General features: G+C 45.3%; 1 protein-coding gene across 4 annotated transcripts in view; it reads right to left on the bottom strand.

Moving 5' to 3' along the window:
- The window catches only part of LOC308118467 (interleukin-10 receptor subunit beta-like), a 55,257-nt gene extending 41,537 nt beyond the window's left edge, over positions 1-13,720 (bottom strand). For 3 of the 4 annotated variants that reach the window (XM_080477896.1, XM_080477894.1, XM_080477897.1), the window contains exon 1: positions 13,450-13,671. In XM_080477896.1, coding sequence (XP_080334022.1) covers positions 13,450-13,507 — 58 coding nt within the window. In that variant the 5' untranslated portion in view covers positions 13,508-13,671. Of the gene's footprint in view, positions 1-13,449 lie in introns of all 4 variants that reach the window. The other variant, XM_080477895.1, reaches the window with a different exon arrangement.
- Positions 13,721-17,957: the final 4,237 nt, after the last annotated feature.

Genomic DNA, 17,957 nt, shown 5'->3' with positions numbered 1-17,957 from the left:
ATTCAGATGCATTACATCCGGGGTCGACTGGTCATTAGGGGCAGGTGGGGCTGAGCCCCACCTGGTGTCATCAGAAAGGAGTGAATGCAAAGTATGCTATTAATTCTTTAAGATTATCTACAATATTTTCTAATCTACAATATTTATATTTTCTGTGAATAAAACTTCCTCTTATATAGCACATAGTTACTGTGTGAGGACTGTCCTCCCTGGTTCCTGGTCTCCTCTTGCTGTTTCAGGTTGTTTCCTCCTGATCCACACTGATGGTGCATTAGTGTAGCTCGCCCCTCTTTCACCATGCAGTGTGTATTGCTTTAGTGTAGCTCGCCCCTCTCTCACCATGCAGTGTGTATTACATTAGTGTAGCTCGCCCCTCTCTCACCATGCAGTGTGTATTGCATTAGTGTAGCTCGCCCCTCTCTCACCATGCAGTGTGTATTGATGCAGTTAACTGTAAGTGCGCATGCTCAGGCTGTGGCTCCATTCATTCAGTTTACGTGATTTTGATGCCTCGTGGGAGTCTGAAGCCTGAAGTCCCACTAACAACGATGCTCAGAGCTGATTGGCTGGAGCTGATTGAGGCGGAACTTCACAGAACTGGAGCGAGTCGTCACAAATACCAGCTTGTTAGCAGCTAAAGCTAACAAACAGTTAAGAATCTAAATTAATTAGGTCGATTATTTACGAGTACGAGTGTGAAACACTTACTTTAACACAAAAGATTAAAATAAGTAGTTGTAAACTGTGTGACGAGGTGAAGAACACATTTTAAGAATTTCAACAAGGTGGCGCTTAAGTGGTGGTTGAGTGGTTGCGACGCCATTTTCCAAATATTATGACCTGGTTCAAATCCCATCATTGATGTATTTTTTTTTAATTGAATTATTTTTTTTGATCAGCTATCTCCAAGGCTTAACATTTTTACGGAATCTACGCCTATATGGTTGTTAAAATCTTGTGGCTAAAAGGTTGTGCACACGCTTTACTTTGGAATGCAGTAGTGTCACTAGACCTGAAAGAAAATCTTGCCCCACCAAGTATTTACATCTAAAAACGCCACTCATTACATCACATAAAGAATGTCAGGAATGTGGCAGGAATTACAGGAAAATTATATTGGTAACTCATCGTCCTGATGTGTAAACGCACCTTAAAGCAAGAGCTGCTGTCGTATAATAGTGCAACAAGAAGAGTGGAGAATTTAGTGGAGTGTTATTCTATTCAGTTCACTGACCTATAAAAAGCAGAATCCAGAAACAGACTTTCTGATGCTCATCTTGGCCTCAGGATCGAGACGACAGGATACAGCCTGACATCAGAGGGACTTCCTCATCCCATCGCTGTCACTTTTCTCACTGGTTGGTGAGTAAATTCAGTAATTTTCTTTTGTATTTGGTAATCTAACTGGTGCACTATAACAAAAATTACAACAAGAGCAGTATTAAGTTAATTTATAGAGCAGTTTTTATACTTCAAATGCAACAGACCACAATTAAAAAAAATGAATTCATGAAATGAGAGAACAGAAACAAACGCAGCACTGAAACAACAATTGTGGGATTTAAAAACTAACAAACTGTAAATCTTTCCCTGTATTTCTCTCTCTGTCTCTCAGTGTGCATGTAAATAATTAGATAGTTGGTTTTGCACTTCCTTTATTGGCTTTTTTATGTGACCCTCAACACAAGTTTTGAAAATCCCAGGCTTAAATTATTACTACAACCACCTTGACTACTATTATTCATAATAATAATGACAATAACAACAATAATAATAATTAAAGCTGTAAGCAGCGTTGGACGGGACCTCTGGACCTCTGGCCCGTCGGGGTCGGCCCAATCGCGCCCTCCGGCCCCTTTAAATGTTATGTACCTGAAAATCACACAGGTTCCTCCCCAGGTGTCCCTGACCTGGAACCTGGTCTAATCTCACATGCTAATATGCTAAGCTAACTAGCCTAGCATTAGCATGAAAAGGCATTCCACCTCCTGCTCCTCTTTGTCTTGCTCTGTTCTCCTCCTCCTCCTCCTCCTTCTCCCCCTACTGCTCCTCTTCCTCCTGATCCCCCCTCCTCCTGCTCCTCTCCCCCCTCCTGCTCCTCCTCCCCCTCCTGCTCCTCTTCCTCCTGATCCCCCCTCCTCCTGCTCCTCTTCCTCCTGATCCCCCCCTCCTCCTGCTCCTCTTCCTCCTGATCCCCCCTCCTCTCCTCCTCCCCCTCCTGCTCCTCTTCCTCCTGATCCCCCCCTCCTGATCCCCCCTCCTCCTGCTCCTCTCCCCCCTCCTGATCCTCTTCCTCCTCCCCCTCCTGCTCCTCTTCCTCCTGATCCCCCCTCCTCCCCACCCTCCCGCTCCGCTTCCTCCTGCTCCTCTTCCTCCTGATCCCCCCTCCTCCCCCCTGCTGCTCCTCCTCCCCCTCCTGTTCCTCTTCCTCCTGATCCCCCCTCCTCCTTCTCCTCTCCCCCCTCCTGCTCCTCCTCCCCCTCATGCTCCTCTTCCTCCTGATCCCCCCTCCTCCCCCTCCTGCTCCTCATCCCCCCTCCTCCTGCTCCTCCTCCCCCTCCTGTTCCTCTTCCTCCTGATCCCCCCTCCTCCTTCTCCTCTCCCCCCTCCTGCTCCTCTTCCTCCTGATCCCCCCTCCTCCTGCTCCTCTCCCCCCTCCTGCTCCTCCTCCCCCTCCTGCTCCTCTTCCTCCTGATCCCCCCTCCTCCTGCTCCTCTTCCTCCTGATCCCCCCCTCCTCCTGCTCCTCTTCCTCCTGATCCCCCCTCCTCTCCTCCTCCCCCTCCTGCTCCTCTTCCTCCTGATCCCCCCCTCCTGATCCCCCCTCCTCCTGCTCCTCTCCCCCCTCCTGATCCTCTTCCTCCTCCCCCTCCTGCTCCTCTTCCTCCTGATCCCCCCTCCTCCCCACCCTCCCGCTCCGCTTCCTCCTGCTCCTCTTCCTCCTGATCCCCCCTCCTCCCCCCTGCTGCTCCTCCTCCCCCTCCTGTTCCTCTTCCTCCTGATCCCCCCTCCTCCTTCTCCTCTCCCCCCTCCTGCTCCTCCTCCCCCTCATGCTCCTCTTCCTCCTGATCCCCCCTCCTCCTGCTCCTCCTCCCCCTCCTGTTCCTCTTCCTCCTGATCCCCCCTCCTCCTTCTCCTCTCCCCCCTCCTGCTCCTCTTCCTCCTGATCCCCCCTCCTGCTCCTCCTCCCCCTCCTGGTCCTCTTCCTCCTGATCCCCCCTCCTCCCCCCGCTCCTGCACCTCCTCCTCCTGATCCTCCCTCCTTCTGCTCCTCCTCCCGCTCCTCCTCCTGTTCCTCCTCATCCTCCTCTTGCTCTGTTCTCCTCCTCCATTGCTATAATAACCTTGAAATTCACACTTTACAGTTTGTCTATGTTGTGTTCAGTGTCTGTAATGAAATTCTCTATATTTTTACGAGATCAAGCAGTTCCTGCACCTTGTTGAAAGACCATGATATGTCGCGCCTCAACGTTTCAATAAGCCCAGTTAAAAAAAACAACCAGCGTGCACAAAGTGGCATATTTAAACACCAACAGGAAGGTTTACTACCAATGAAATATTTAAATATCGCGGGCAAGTCAAAAGTGATGATCGTCACTACGAGTCGGCAGAGGGCTGCGTTGCTGCTCTTCCTCACAGACCCATTCCTCAGAGCTAGGTACTTCAACGGAGGGGTGACGAACAATCGTAGCTGCTGGTCGCGTTTTTTTCCGATCCATCCACAATTTTTTCAGTGGGACCACAAGAAAACCCGTCCCACACCACCCTGCCCTGCCACGCCCCACCCTGCCCTGGCACAAAAAGTGCGGTGGGACCGCTGCTTTTCTCTCTGGACAGCTTGGCGGAGATCTGTAGGATTTTATCCCAGTCAGAGTACGTCAGCAGACGGATGAGTACGGGTTTGGGTCACTGGCCGACTGGCGGGCGGAATGCAGGGGTTCCGTGTGCTTGTTCAATAATCAGGGGCTCTGTAAAATGGAAGGATTCCAGCTTGTCAAAAAAGCACCTAGCCCGACCCTTCAAGCCTTCTCGGAGCCGACTGTGATTCTCTAGTGAGTCAACTTTATCCATCAGCAAGTCCCTCTCTTTACTTAGTTAAAGGACCCTGGTATCCAGTTAGTTTGTCTTCCGGCGTACTAATACGGTCCTCTGCTTAAGTAATATGTCAGCACATCCTATCCATCACTGTTTTAAGCTCCGAAATGGACTGGTTGATTTCCGCGATTTTGAAGTCAAGCTTTTGTGAAAGGGCTTCATTGCCATGTGGTATTTAGTGTGAGTGAGCTTCCCTCCGTCTCGTGTTGTCCGCCACTCACCGACCTTGCTGATTGCTTCACCTGTTGAAGCTTCCCCGGCTGGAAGTGGCTCACAATTCAAATTTTCAGCTTTATTTCTGGGTCTCAAGTCGATATTGTAGCCTCTGCATGAGGTTGGAAGTTTAATGGGTATTTCATAAGGTTTAAACCGAGTGCGCTGCCAAGTGTCTACCGAGTTCCGCTGCATCACATGACCCCCCCCCCAATTTTTGATACTTTTGTGTGTATGTGGTAATCAATGTTAATTTGTTTAATAACAAAATCTCAAAATGTTTCAATTGAACTGCACTAATTGCTACATTTTTGACCGCCTAACCTTCGTAAAACTTTACACACGTTAGACGTGGCAAACCATTTTATAGTCATTGCATATGTGTCTGGCAAAATGGCTCCATAGCCCCCCCTACATTATATTCACATTTGTAACATCTACTACGCGTAACACGTTTAACACATTACACCTATGTCCAAGAAATGTGGCAGACATATGCAGCAGGTCGAGCCAAACAAAAATGTCACAGACAACCATACTCTAAACCCAACACGAAGTCCGCAATTCTGTTTTATGCATGAAATGCGTGAAACACTATCATCATAGGCCGTAAGTCCTAGGCCACATGCACACGAGCCAAAACGATCTTTTTTCTCCCGGGGGATTTAAAAAAAAAATTCCATCCACACGCCACTATGAACACGGCTCAACACGAGGCTTGAGGGCATGTAGTACATATGCCAGGCCTTTAGGGGTGCTGTGACTCACCAAACACAACAAAAACGCAGAGGAAGACAGAGCACATAGAAATATACAATTAGATTCCTGCTCATAGACTAACATATAACTCAGAGTTGTATGGGTCTATGGCTCCTGCAGCTCGACTGGAGCATGTAGTCCGTGATTGTTGTGGTTATTAGGTGACATCGCGGCCCACCGTGGGGGGTGATGACATCATCATTTTTCCACAGATGATGGTCTATGCCGTCAACACCTCACAGCTAAGCCTGGGTTTTAAAATTTCTCCACTCTGGGACCTGTGTTGAAAAAACCCTGTTTTTGGGCTTCTAAAACGCTGCCTCATGTTCATCATGTTGATCAGCCAAAAACGGCTCGTTTACGTAAACCGGTGTTCTCGTGTGGATGGCCCCCGAGAGACCGGAAATCTGGCCAGTATTGACCTTATTCTGCTCCGCCCACTTTCAGCTCTCCGTTCTTCCACATTTTGTCTTAAGCATTTCCAGTTACCAGGAATTATATTGTATTGGACGGCAGCGCAGTGTTTTTATCTCGTCTATAAAACTACTGTAGCGTGCGAATTTTAAAAATATATATGAGGCAGAATAATCTTTGGAGAGAAGACAAATCTCCGTTTATTGAATGATAACACAGCTGCACGCGAGAAAAGTAAAAGGGCGACCTAGCCACCGGAACAAAAAGTGTGGGAATAATACATCCAAACATAAACAGGCTGAGGCGCATGCGCAATACTACTACACTGCTTACATTTGTCCCCCCTTCAACTAGAACTGTCCCCATCTCATTAACAAAATAACACACGATAAACAAAACATACATCTTCTGCATTACTCCTTCTCATCTCATTACAAACTCATTGTATCGAGAAGGTGCTCTTGTACTGCATCCAGCGCGAGAAACAGGCACTGGAGCTCCCACAGATGAAGGGAACACATCGGCATCGGGTCCTACATTCACAGCCCCCCTCTCAGCCTCAGGCAATGAGGATGGAAGTCCCAGTGGGTCAGTTCGTAATGGAGCTGAATCTAGGGGACCTGTGGACAGTGGACACAGAGCGGCTGCTTTTGCAAGACCAGCCAAAGGGAACGCAGTGGGCAAACAGTAACGACGAAGCCTGTCATAATGAACAGGCTGGAGGGGAAACTCATCTCCAAAAAGGCTACCAATATCATTGGTAACCCCGACCATGTCATCCATATCCAGTCTTCGCTGAATGACATAAGGTCCTTTCCGGTGTGGAGCCAGTTTGCGCTTAGTTGGATCATTTAACCACACCAGATCCCCCACTTCCAAAGGACAGTGTCTCTGTTTAGTGTCATAATAAGTCCTCTGTTTGTCGCTCGCTGTCACACTGTTGTCTCATGTCTGTCGGAAAGCAGTGTCCAAGCGTCTGCGGAGAGAAAGAACAAAGTCATCTAAAGAGTCCAGCATCTGGCTGTTCTGTAGTCCAGGACCCAACAACACATGCACAGGAACACGAGCCTCCCTACCATGAGTGAGAAAATAAGGTGGGAATCCTGTACTGGAGTGCATACTGTGGCAGAAAGGAATCCCATTCACCTTCACACACCAGCTGATCAATGACAGTTCTATTTAACCTCTCCACCATACAATCAGATTTTGGATTGTATGGTGGATTTTGTGTGTGTTCTTCACCCCCAACATCACACAAAACTGTTTCACCACCTCAGACTCAAACTGCCTTCCCATGTCAGTGTGAAGCGTCTCCATCACACCATGTTCCATGACAAAGCTAAGGAGGCACTCTGCCACCGTAGTAGCTCTTTGGTCAGTAACCGCATACAAGTTAACAAACTTTGTGAAATAGTCCTCCACCGCGAAGACACACCGGTTGCCTTTTGAGTTAATGGACAACTCCAATATGTCCGCCGCAACACGCTGAAAGGGGCGCTGAGCCAAGGAAGTCTTCATCGGAGCCCGGTGGTGGGGAACAGTGGACTTGCGCCTCTGAAAACATCTCCTCCAAAGCCGCGATGCGTTCCTCAAACGACCTGCTGTAAATTAAAATATCATCAAGATTCACCATGCAGATATGCCAGGGAAGACCTTTAAGTACCAGCTCCACGAGTCTCTGGAACGTTGCAGGGGCAATGGTGAGGCCCATGGTCATGGAACGAAACTGATACAGACCATGGCCGGGAGTAAAAGCCATTTTCTCACAGTCTTCCTCTGCTACCTCAATCTGCCAGTATCCATCCGAAAAGTCCAATGAACTGAACCAAGTAGCCCCAGCCAGTGCGTCCAATGTGTCACCCACCCTGGGAAATGGGTGGGAATCTTTCACAGTCACAGCATTCATGCCCCTGTAATCAACACAAAACCTCAAGTGTTATCTTTCTTCCTCACGAGCACCACAGGAGACGACTAGGGACTACAGCTTTCCTCTATGATACCATCTGCTAACAGCTGCTGTACATGCCTGTCCATTTCTCTCTGCCTGTCTGGGGAGGTCCTGTAAGCACGTCGTTTAACACTGGGGTGGTCACTTGTATTAATGTTGTGTTTTATCACACCTGTAGCCTTCGCAAAACCAGGCCCAGGGCGAAAAATATCCCGGTGTTTACCTAACAAGGAGCCCAGTTGCTGTCTCTGGTCATCAGTCAAGGGACAGTCTGTAAGGTCAGGTAAGGTCATGGACTGCTGGTCAGAGTCAACACAGTCAGTGGGCTCATAAATGTCACTCTGATCTACATGGTAAAGTACCCCTAGATGTGAACCTGAATGCATCCGCAGCTCGTGGTCTGTGGGGTCAAGTAGCCCCGGGACAGTGACCCAATCTTTAACCGGCGCCACTGGACGTGCAACCACCAACTCCATGTCACGAGGCTCTGGTTCCACATACCCTATATATGAGTCTATGTGGGGCTCAGTGGACCGTGGAGCCGCCACCTGCACAAGAAGAACCATCTCACTGTAGGCCGGAATAGTGACATCAGCAGACATGGAGATATTAAAGCACTTGGGGATAAGGTCATTGGTATGTAATGATGGAATGTCCACCTCACACAGACAGAGCAAACTGTGGCCAACATCAAGAATAGCATGAAATTCAGTCAGAAAATCAAAACACAACAGAACTTTCTGCGTAGATCCCCTGACAACATGCACAGTCTGCTCCACATAGATGTCACCCAGACAGATATAAGCAGTCATTGTCCCCACCGTGTCCAACAACTGTCCATTCACCGCATGTGCAATCATGTAATTATTGCATAACAGACGTTTACGCAAAGCAGGGTTCGACATCTTAAAGTCCTCTGATATTAGGGAAACATTAGAACCAGAATCAACCAGTATAGCCACATCAACATTCTCAATCGATCCCCTGACATAGGAGGTACATTTTGACTCACCCATGGTGCAGGAGCATGTACTACAGCTGTCGAGTGTCCTCCGTGACCCTGAGAAGACATAACTGATGGTCGGGTCTCAGCACCACTTACTGGAAGTTTCCCTGGTTCCGTCCAAGTGGGGAGGGAGAAGGGGATCGCCAGGAGGGTGACAGGAACCTCTCCGCTGTGGCGGTTCACCGGAGAAACGCCCCCTCTGAGGACCTTGGTTCCCGCGATGAGGGGTTGGAGAATCAGATGACCGGGAGGGCCACTCCTCTGCATACAGCGGTCCGTCCCGGGGAGAGCGAGGCCCTCTGCTGCTCTCTCTGGAGGCAGTTCTGCAGCTAACTCCACCACAATCACACGCGCAGAATGGATGCTGGTACATGCGTCGCTCGTAGCAGTTCTGTCGCTGCGCTCTGAGGTCCAGATTATTCTGTTGAATATGGTGTAGTATGCGTAATGATCATCTAATATGATCACAAGTCTGTCTTTGTAAAATAAATAAATCCTGTTTGGTCATTATGTATAAGTTGAGTCAGAACATGACCAGTCTTCTTGCGAGGATGAAAGTATAAAGTTTGTAGTCGACATTTAACACTGATATTGGTCTATATGAGCTTCCCCTCCTTGGGAATGACAGAGATCCCCGCCTCATTCCAAGAAGTTAATGTTATATTGCATGCTCTGAGAAGGATTGGCATTAGTTCAGCCTTAAAGATCTTATACCACTCTGAGGAGACGCCGTCCGGACCAGGTGATTTATTTGCTTTGAGAGTGGAGATGGCTGTATTCAACTCCAGCTCGGTTACCGGAGCTGTTAATATTTAATTTTGTTTATTTGAAATCACAGGCAAATCGAGAGATTTTAAGAAACCATCAATTTGCTGGTCACCTTCTGGTTGGGGTTGGGTATAAAGGCCCTTGTAATATTTTCTGAATGTTCTTTGTATATCATCTTGTTTATACTGTATAGTTTTGGAATCTATATCTCTTATTTTGTATATCGTATCGTCTGCTTGTTGTTTTTGCAGTTTTCTCGCCAAGATGTTTTGTGATTTTGCTCCAGGCTCAAAGTAAGTTTGTCTTGAGAATAACATATTTTTTCCAATTTCCTGTGTAGACATTGTATTTATTTCCTTTCTAATTGTTTTTATTTTAACTAGTAGTTCTGTTGTTTTGTTCTCTTTTATGCTTTGTCTCAAGATCTTTCAAATCTTTATTAAGGTCTATCAATTTTTTTTGTTTTTGTTTCTTTCCATAGGCACAGAATGATAATATCCTCTCTCAGAAAACAGCTTTTAAAGTGTCCCAAACTGAAGCAGAGTCAACATCTCCATTATCGTTTTCCTCTAGAAACTTTTTCATTTCCTCTCTTATTTGGGTTATGAATCTTGGGTTATTCAGGACATTTGTGTTCAACCTCCACAAAGTTCTACCCGGGTTATAGTTCATATCAACCGTGCAGGAGATGGGAGCGTGGTCAGACAGATCAATACATCCAATATCACAACCACTTATTCTATGATGGTCTCTCTTTAGTACAAAAAAAGAATCTATTTTTGAGTAGACATCATGTGGATGTGGATAAAAAGTATAGTCACGGCCTGTTGGATAGAAATCCCTCCATTAATCTAGTATTCCCAGCTTTGTCATTAAAGCATTGATTTTCTTATGCAGTCGAGTAGTAACTGGGTATTTGGATGAGTCCTGTTTTGGATTAAGGCGGATATTCAAATCTCCACCACATATGACAACCCCTGTGCCTCCAATCATCAAATCAAATATCTTTCTATAAAAAGCGAAATCACTTCCAGAGGGAGCATAAACATTACAAATCGTTATATTAACATCATATATTTTCCCTGAGACTACTATATGTCTCCCTTCTTTATCAATCGTCTCTGAAAGCAGTTCAAATGGGATTTGTTGCGATATCAAAATTGCTGCACCTCTCCTACGACCTGATTTAGAAGATGAATAGTATATCTTTGAAAAGCCCATTCTTTTAAGTTTTTCATGCTCTGGTGGGGTGAGGTGTGTCTCTTGCAAAAGCATAATCTGTGCATTTTTCCTTTTCGTTTAATATCTGCCTCCTCTTAGCCGGATTTAAAATCCCATTCACACTGAAAGAAATCACTTTAAGAGTTTGCCTATTCATTGTCTATTATTATTATTTACATGTATTGTCACACATCCAGAAACCTCTGTTATCCCTGAAAACTTGTATACTAAACCCATCCTTCCTGAGGAACACCAACAAAACCAATATAAAACGGTGTGGAACAGAACATCACCACAAGATCAAATAAAACGTATCTGCAGTGAACGATAAAGGGATTCCTCAGTGATTAATCTGTGTCTTCTGAACTCCTTGAGTTTGTTCTTAAAGTCAGAGCGCTGGTGTTTTGATTGTGCGCCGCTACGCACGTCCTCCTGGTTTCCGACCTGGTGTCCCCTCCTCCCCGCCACCTGCCCGATGGACAGGAGCTGGACCTCCTCCTAGTTTCTGACCTGGTGTCCCCTCCTCCCCGCCACCTGCCAGGTGGACAGGAGCTGGACCTCCTCCTGGTTTCTGACCTGGTGTCCCCTCCTCCCCGCCACCTGCCAGGTGGACAGGAGCTGGACCTCCTCCTGGTCCGGTGTGGCAGTCTCTTCACCACATCAACTGGAAGCCCCAGCGCAGACATGTCCCTCGTAGCCTCCACCCCGTCCTGGAATGGCCGGGTGCCGTCACCATAAAAGATGCGCATCTTTGCAGGATAAGGCATCTGAAACTTTAGTTGTTTTTCTTTCAGCACTTTTTTTCGCTTCAGTGTATTCGCTGCATTTCTTTAATGCTTCAGGAGGAAAGTCGTGGTCAACATAGAACCGCATGTTGTCGCAGAACACCTTTTTCTGCTACGCTCTCTTTATCACTTCTTCTTTAGTCCGCCAGCTACCGAACCGGGCCACGATGGAGCGTGGTTTAGCTGCCGAACCGGGCCACGATGGAGCGTGGTTTAGCTGCCGAACCGGGCCACGATGGAGCGTGGTTTAGCTGCCGAACCGGGCCACGATGGAGCGTGGTTTAGCTGCCGAACCGGGCCACGATGGAGCACGGTTTAGCTTGTGTGCCGGCGGACTTCGGTGCCAAAGCTCGATGCGCCCGTTCAATCCCCGAGTCTCTGTCATGCGGAAAGTCAAGTGAGGTTTTCAGCAGGTTATCCAGGAAGCCAGCCATGTCAGTGCCCTCTTTATCTTTGGGAATACCATAAATCCTCAGATTGTCTCTCCGCGCTCGAGCCTCCTGGTCAATCAGCCTCGCTTCCAAGCTAGCCCTGCGCTGCGTTAGCCGCCTGACTAGTTTTGATGTTGCTTGAAGCACGGTCTCGGTTTCATCAATTCTCCCTTCCACTTCGTCCAGTCTGTCCTTTGCTCTCTTTAAGTCTTGCGTAATGTCGGAGAGTTGTGCCTTGTTGTCGCTTCTGAATTCCCGAATTCCGTTGAAGATACTTTGCAGGTTAACCTCGGAGCTAGCTTCGTCCTCACATGGGTGCGAGTCCGGGGAGCTACTTCGGCTTCGGCTCTGCCTCGAGTCTGGGTCATCTTGGGTCAAACCCATACTTAATCCACTTCTAGTAGTAACCCCTTTCCTCATTCCTTGGTAAAATGTTCACCAGGAATGACAAAAAAAAGTTTTTTGGGTTTAGTTGAAAAAAACCTTTGGGGAGCTGGAAAATTAGGCTGCATCCTCTTCGCACCGGAGGCACCCTAGTTTTGGCACAGAATATGGTCAATATACAGGCCTTCCTGGTGAAAAGGTATCAAACAGTAACTATTATCTCAGCGGGCGTGGCCATGACGCTCCAATGAAGATCTCCTGTGACAGGATGTGATGTCTGGATCTGCTCTACATGCTGCAATCTGCCTCAAACTTCACATGTTCCACTACAGTGCTGCCCTAAACACATCCATTCGCAGTCATAGCGCCACCTATTGGTAGGAGGAAGTTTAGGGAATTATATTGTTAAATACTATGGCCCGAAACTTTGTGATATAATTAATGAGATTGATAGGAATATGAAGCACATAAGGACACCCATACTCTAAACCCAACAGGAAGTCCGCCATTTGTCGTTAACGGCGAACAGAGCGTCATCTGAGGAAGGCTGCAGGCGCAGCCGAAACATGTCAGCAAGGTGAAAACGTTCTCTTGTTTTATCTGTCGTTAAAAAGAATTCAAAAGTATATGTAGTCAGAACGACATAATGAACATAACCTAAAATTTGGCCTGTTTATACAACTGTCCTTCCCAATAAAAAGGGTTTCACAATTCTTTGGCAAAAAGTCAAAAGGCATGGCCATGGTAGCCTGCCAAAACTCTGATTGTTCGGCATGAAACAGGAAGTGATGTGTAACTCTGCTGTATTTTACATTTTTGACACTTTGACATAATATCATCCCACATTTCTATCATACTCTGACGTACACCAAACCTTGGCATGCACAATGTTTCAACGAGCATGGGTGTGTGAGGACCCACACGTATTATACTTTTTATCTGTAAATGGTACTTAAATGATACTTTTTAACTTTTACTTGTACTTTATTGATACCCTTTTCACAATTACTTGTGCTTTATTGAGACTTCTTCATTTATACTGGCACTTTATAGATACTTTTCTACTATTACTTGGCAGTATGACGATACAACTAGTCAGCAGGAAGTGGTAAAACGTCATCTGAATTGTTCTAGTTTCTTTACATTTGAATGTAGATTGTTACTTTTCCCTCGTCAATAAAATAAAACAAAACATGTTCTAACATTGTTAAATTAGTATCTCTGAGGGTGCTGCATTATTACATTAATTTTTAGTTTTATATTTGTCAAAGCTGGACCTTGAAATGTGAATCTGATTTTATTTTTGTATTATGATTGAGTTGGAGTTCCATACTGAGATTATAAACTTAGAGCATGTTAAAGTCAACTTCCATTACCATTAAGTATGGACACACACACACACACACACACACACACACACACTCACCTGTGGAACTGCTGAATGCTGAACACAGTAGGAAAAGAGCAGTAATAGAAGGAGCCATTTAATCCGTCGCTCGGAGCGGGTTCTCTGTGAGAGACCGTGTGTGTGTGTGTGTGTGTGTGTGTGTGTGTGTGTGTGTGTGTGTGTGTGTGTGTGTGTGTGTGTGTGTGTGTGTGTGTGTGTGTGTGTGTGTGTGTGTTTCTATCTTTTCCTGCTCAGGATCGTGCATAGAAGGCGGAGAAACAATGAAACGAAACCATAGACATTATATTATAAAGAGTACAGACGCCGCAAAGGCTGCCGTGGCGCAGGAAATACGTCCGCCATATTGGTCCGGTCGTAATAGGCCATAAGGTGAAAGCCATATCCTTTCATCACGTTCCGACATTGGGGCACTACAATCTTTTTGCTCCGTTACAAAGACATATTAGTCCTGAACTAGATGTCAAAAGTTCTCTTTTAATGCGGCAGTTTTTATAAAATCAAAGTTTAAAGTCGGAACTACTTTCTTTACCAGCGTAATGATATTGTTGCCATGCGTGTTAAGGTTTGAGTCACATGTAAACTGCTCGTCCAATAGGAGGGCTCAAGACATCCAAGATGGCGACGACAGTGATAGATCTTACAGAAGGTCAGAGAAGGAAAACGTGACAAAAAACTTTAAAAAGCCATCAGAAATATGCATGCATGGGTTTTATATGGCGCTTTTCAGGAGACTCAAAGACGCTTCAAATTGCATTATTCATTCACTCCATACTAGGTGGTGGTAAGCTCTGTATGTAGCCACAGCCGCTCTGGGGCAGACTGCTCTGAGAGGCTGCCAAACTGTGCCATCGGCCCCTCTGACCACCACCACCCTCTCACTCTCTCAATACATTCGCCCTCTGACCACCACCACCCTCTCACTCTCTCACTGCATTCGCCCTCTGACCACCACCACCCTCTCACTCTCTCAAAACATTCGCCCTCTGACCACCACCACCCTCTCACTCTCTCACTGCATTCGCCCTCTGACGACCACCACCCTCTCACTCTCTCACTGCATTCACCCTCTGACCACCACCACCCTCTCACTCTCTCACTGCATTCACCCAGGCAGTTTGGGGTTCAGTGTCTCGCCCAAGCACACTTCGGGATGTCGCCAGGCACAGATGGGAATTGAACCTTTGGATTGGGAGACGGCTGCTCCACCAACTGAGCCATGGCCCCCCCATTTATATACTGCGGTCAAGCCAGTCTGCAGTTTTAAAAATTAAGTCAAGTGAGCCAGTGTACCAGATCTGTCCGGGGCGAGGCTTGCACCCGTTCCTTCTTCTTCTTCTTCTTTGATTTCTTAACGGCGGATGCGGACAACAGTAGCGCACTGCTGCCACCCTCCTGATTTTCCATGCATGTGAATGATCAGCTGCATGGCTCACAAGTCTTAAGAAATGTAGCATGCAAGCAACAAAAAAACACCTAAACTCTACTTATAAATCCAGTGTTCCTAAGATATTCAAACAAATAATTAACAACTATATGATCAGAAGTCTTATTCAAGATGTTTTGTAAACTGAAGATCTCCCGCAAGTCCTCCACCCTGATTCTTAAAACATTCCTTTCCCTGTCGAAGGTCATGCACTTAATCAGAATATGCTCCACTCCATTTTACACTTTATAGGAACAATGTTTGCTCTTAAGGCCTGCTTTCTAAACTTACCTGCCAGCTCATTCCCACCTCGGCCCACATGAGCTGGGACCCAGACAAACCTAATATAAAACCCCATATTTTGGATAGACTGAAGATGAATCGGTATCTCACCGATAAGATCAAACCTTTCTCTGATACTACCTGGTTTAAAATCTTCTCATGCTGATAATGAATCAGTACACACTATCACTCTTAGCGGCTGGTTCTGTTCCACCCATTGTAATGCCTTTATAATCACTACCAGCGCCGCTGAATATACTGATACATGAGCAGTCACGCTTGCAAAAAATGTTCTGTCATATTCTGGGATCACATACGCTATAGCCACTTCCCCTGATTCTGGGTCTTTCGAACCATCAGTAAAGATTTGCACATAACCATAATATTCATCTATGTGCCTCCCTCCGCAAGCTGTCCTCATGAGAGGAAGTGTCCACCTCAGGGACTGGTGACCATGGCGGATGTGGCAGACAGATAACAGATGGAAGTGCACACTGGAGAGGTTGACTAGAGAGTGCAGGACCCTGAATAACAGCGAGCTTCTTTAGTTCAGACTCTGCAGCTGATCCATAAGCCAAGCAGCCATAGTCTATAACGGACGGACTCATTCCAGTGTATATTCTTTTCATTGAGGCCATATCTGCTCCCCATTCCTGACTACACAAACATCTAATGACATTTATAACCTTCTTACATTTCTCCATTTGCTTTTCAATATGACTGCGCCATGGAAGCTTACAATCAAAATGCATACCTAGAAATCTTACACAATTTACCCTTTCATACATCTTAAACTTAAAATTTTCTTAAATTTTCTTAAAGGAGAAAAATATTACTTTGCTTTTTTCTACTGAGAACCTGGATCCCCATTCTCCAGCCCACACTTCCACCGCATCAATATCATACTGCAAACTTTTAACTGTAAATTCAATATTCTTTCCCCTTTTCCAGAGTACTCCATCATCTGCAAATAGTAACTTGCCTACGTTCCTCAAGAGTATCATAAATATCATTTATCATATTGAAAATAAAACAGGAGCAATAACACTCCCTTGAGGCACCCCATTCTCTACAACAAAGCAGCCAGAGAAACAGCCATTTATTCTCCCTGTTATTGAGGAAGTCCTTTATCCAATTATACATCTTCCCATCTATTCCAAGCTTCTGTATTTTAATTAGCACCCCATCCTGCCAGAGCATGTCACATGCTTTTTCCAAATCAAAGAAAACTGCAGCGACTACTTCTTTACAAATTCGAGCTTTCCTTACATCGTTTTCTAGTTTAATAATTGGATCCATAGTCGACCTCCGTCTTCTGAACCCACTTTGAAATGGGGAAAGCAAATGTTTTGACTGAACATAAAAGCCTATTCTGTCTAATATCTTACCAAGATGTGAAGATAATGCAATAGGTTTATAATTCCATGCTACTGTGGGTCTTTACCTGCTTTCCTGATCGGAATGACAACCGCCATCTTCCAACTCCTTGGTATTTCCCCCTGTTCCCATACTTTATTAAATACTTCTAACAATTGATTTAGTTCACTGTTACTAAGATGCTTTAGCATTGCATAACTTATTCTGTCTTTACCTGGAGTCTAACTCTTGATTTATTTATTGCTTTTTTCAGTTCACTTGTTGAAAACTTCCATTTGAATCCTCTACATTTTCCAGGAGATCTTTATTTTGTTCTTTTGTTTCCTGTCTTTTCATTGTTTCATCATTAGTTAGATTAGACCTGCTCTGAACCTGAGCTGGAGCTCCAGCTCTCATGGCTGCTTTCTCTTCACCCTTCACTGCCACTGCCTCACTCATTTCCCCAACAGCTCTCCTCACATCATGTATACAGGTTTGTCTTCATAAAGTGCTACAGTATTTTTGCCAATATTCCTTTTTTGCTTTCTTTGTAGTTTTCCTCACTATTGCTGTCTCTCTTTTATATTCAGTATACCTAGTAATATTCAGGCAGTTCCTAAACTCTGTAAGAGCCTTATTCCTTCTACCCTTCCTATTACTTATACAATTAAATAATGTCCAATCAGCCCTACTAAATGTCCATCTTTTAGAAAAGGTGATGTCAATATTACACTTCCTGTTTCTCAGCCTGCACCAAATCAGAAAGTGGTCACTTCCTGTTGTTGATTGACTAAAGAATTCCCAAAGTGTTTTATCAGCAGGGGCCTGAGACACCAAAGTTAGTTCAAATACTGATGTTCCTGTTACTCCTATTGGTGTGGACGATCCATCATTTAACCAGACCAAACCTTTCCTATCCATAGATTCTTCTCAGACCAACCCATTAGGATCTGTTTTATCTCCTCAGTACTATGTGCATTAAACTCCCCAAGCCTTTTTATTTTTCCTGACATCTTGTCCTTCAACTCACTCCAGATCCTCAATTTTAAGTCTCCTTTTTTAAGGATTATAAACATTTACGACTACTAAACTCCCATTATCATACCAAATTTCTATAACTAAATATACTAATCTATCCCCCTGACCTAAGACTCTATAGGGAATCCCTTCTTTGATGAACGTAGCACATCCATCCTCACTCTTTCAGTTCTATCATTCCGCTCACACACACATATCCATTTAATACAAAATGTAGATGCGGTCCCAGCCAGGTATCTGGAATACATATTATAACAGGTTTGCCAACCAGCTTCTTGCATTGCATTGTGGGAAATACATCCTTTAACTTTCCTTTTGTATCGGGATCATTTGTGGCTCATATGTTTTAAATGTATTTTGACAAATAAAAAGTGAAAATAATAATATATGTACAAAAAGTAACAAGTTAAAAAAATGTACATATAAT

The sequence above is a fragment of the Lipophrys pholis genome, assembly GCF_963383615.2.
Source record: "Lipophrys pholis genome assembly, chromosome: 13".
Classification (NCBI taxonomy): domain Eukaryota; kingdom Metazoa; phylum Chordata; class Actinopteri; order Blenniiformes; family Blenniidae; genus Lipophrys; species Lipophrys pholis.
The sequence above is the reverse complement of the archived record's forward strand: the minus strand, read 5'-3'. Positions and strand labels throughout refer to the sequence as shown.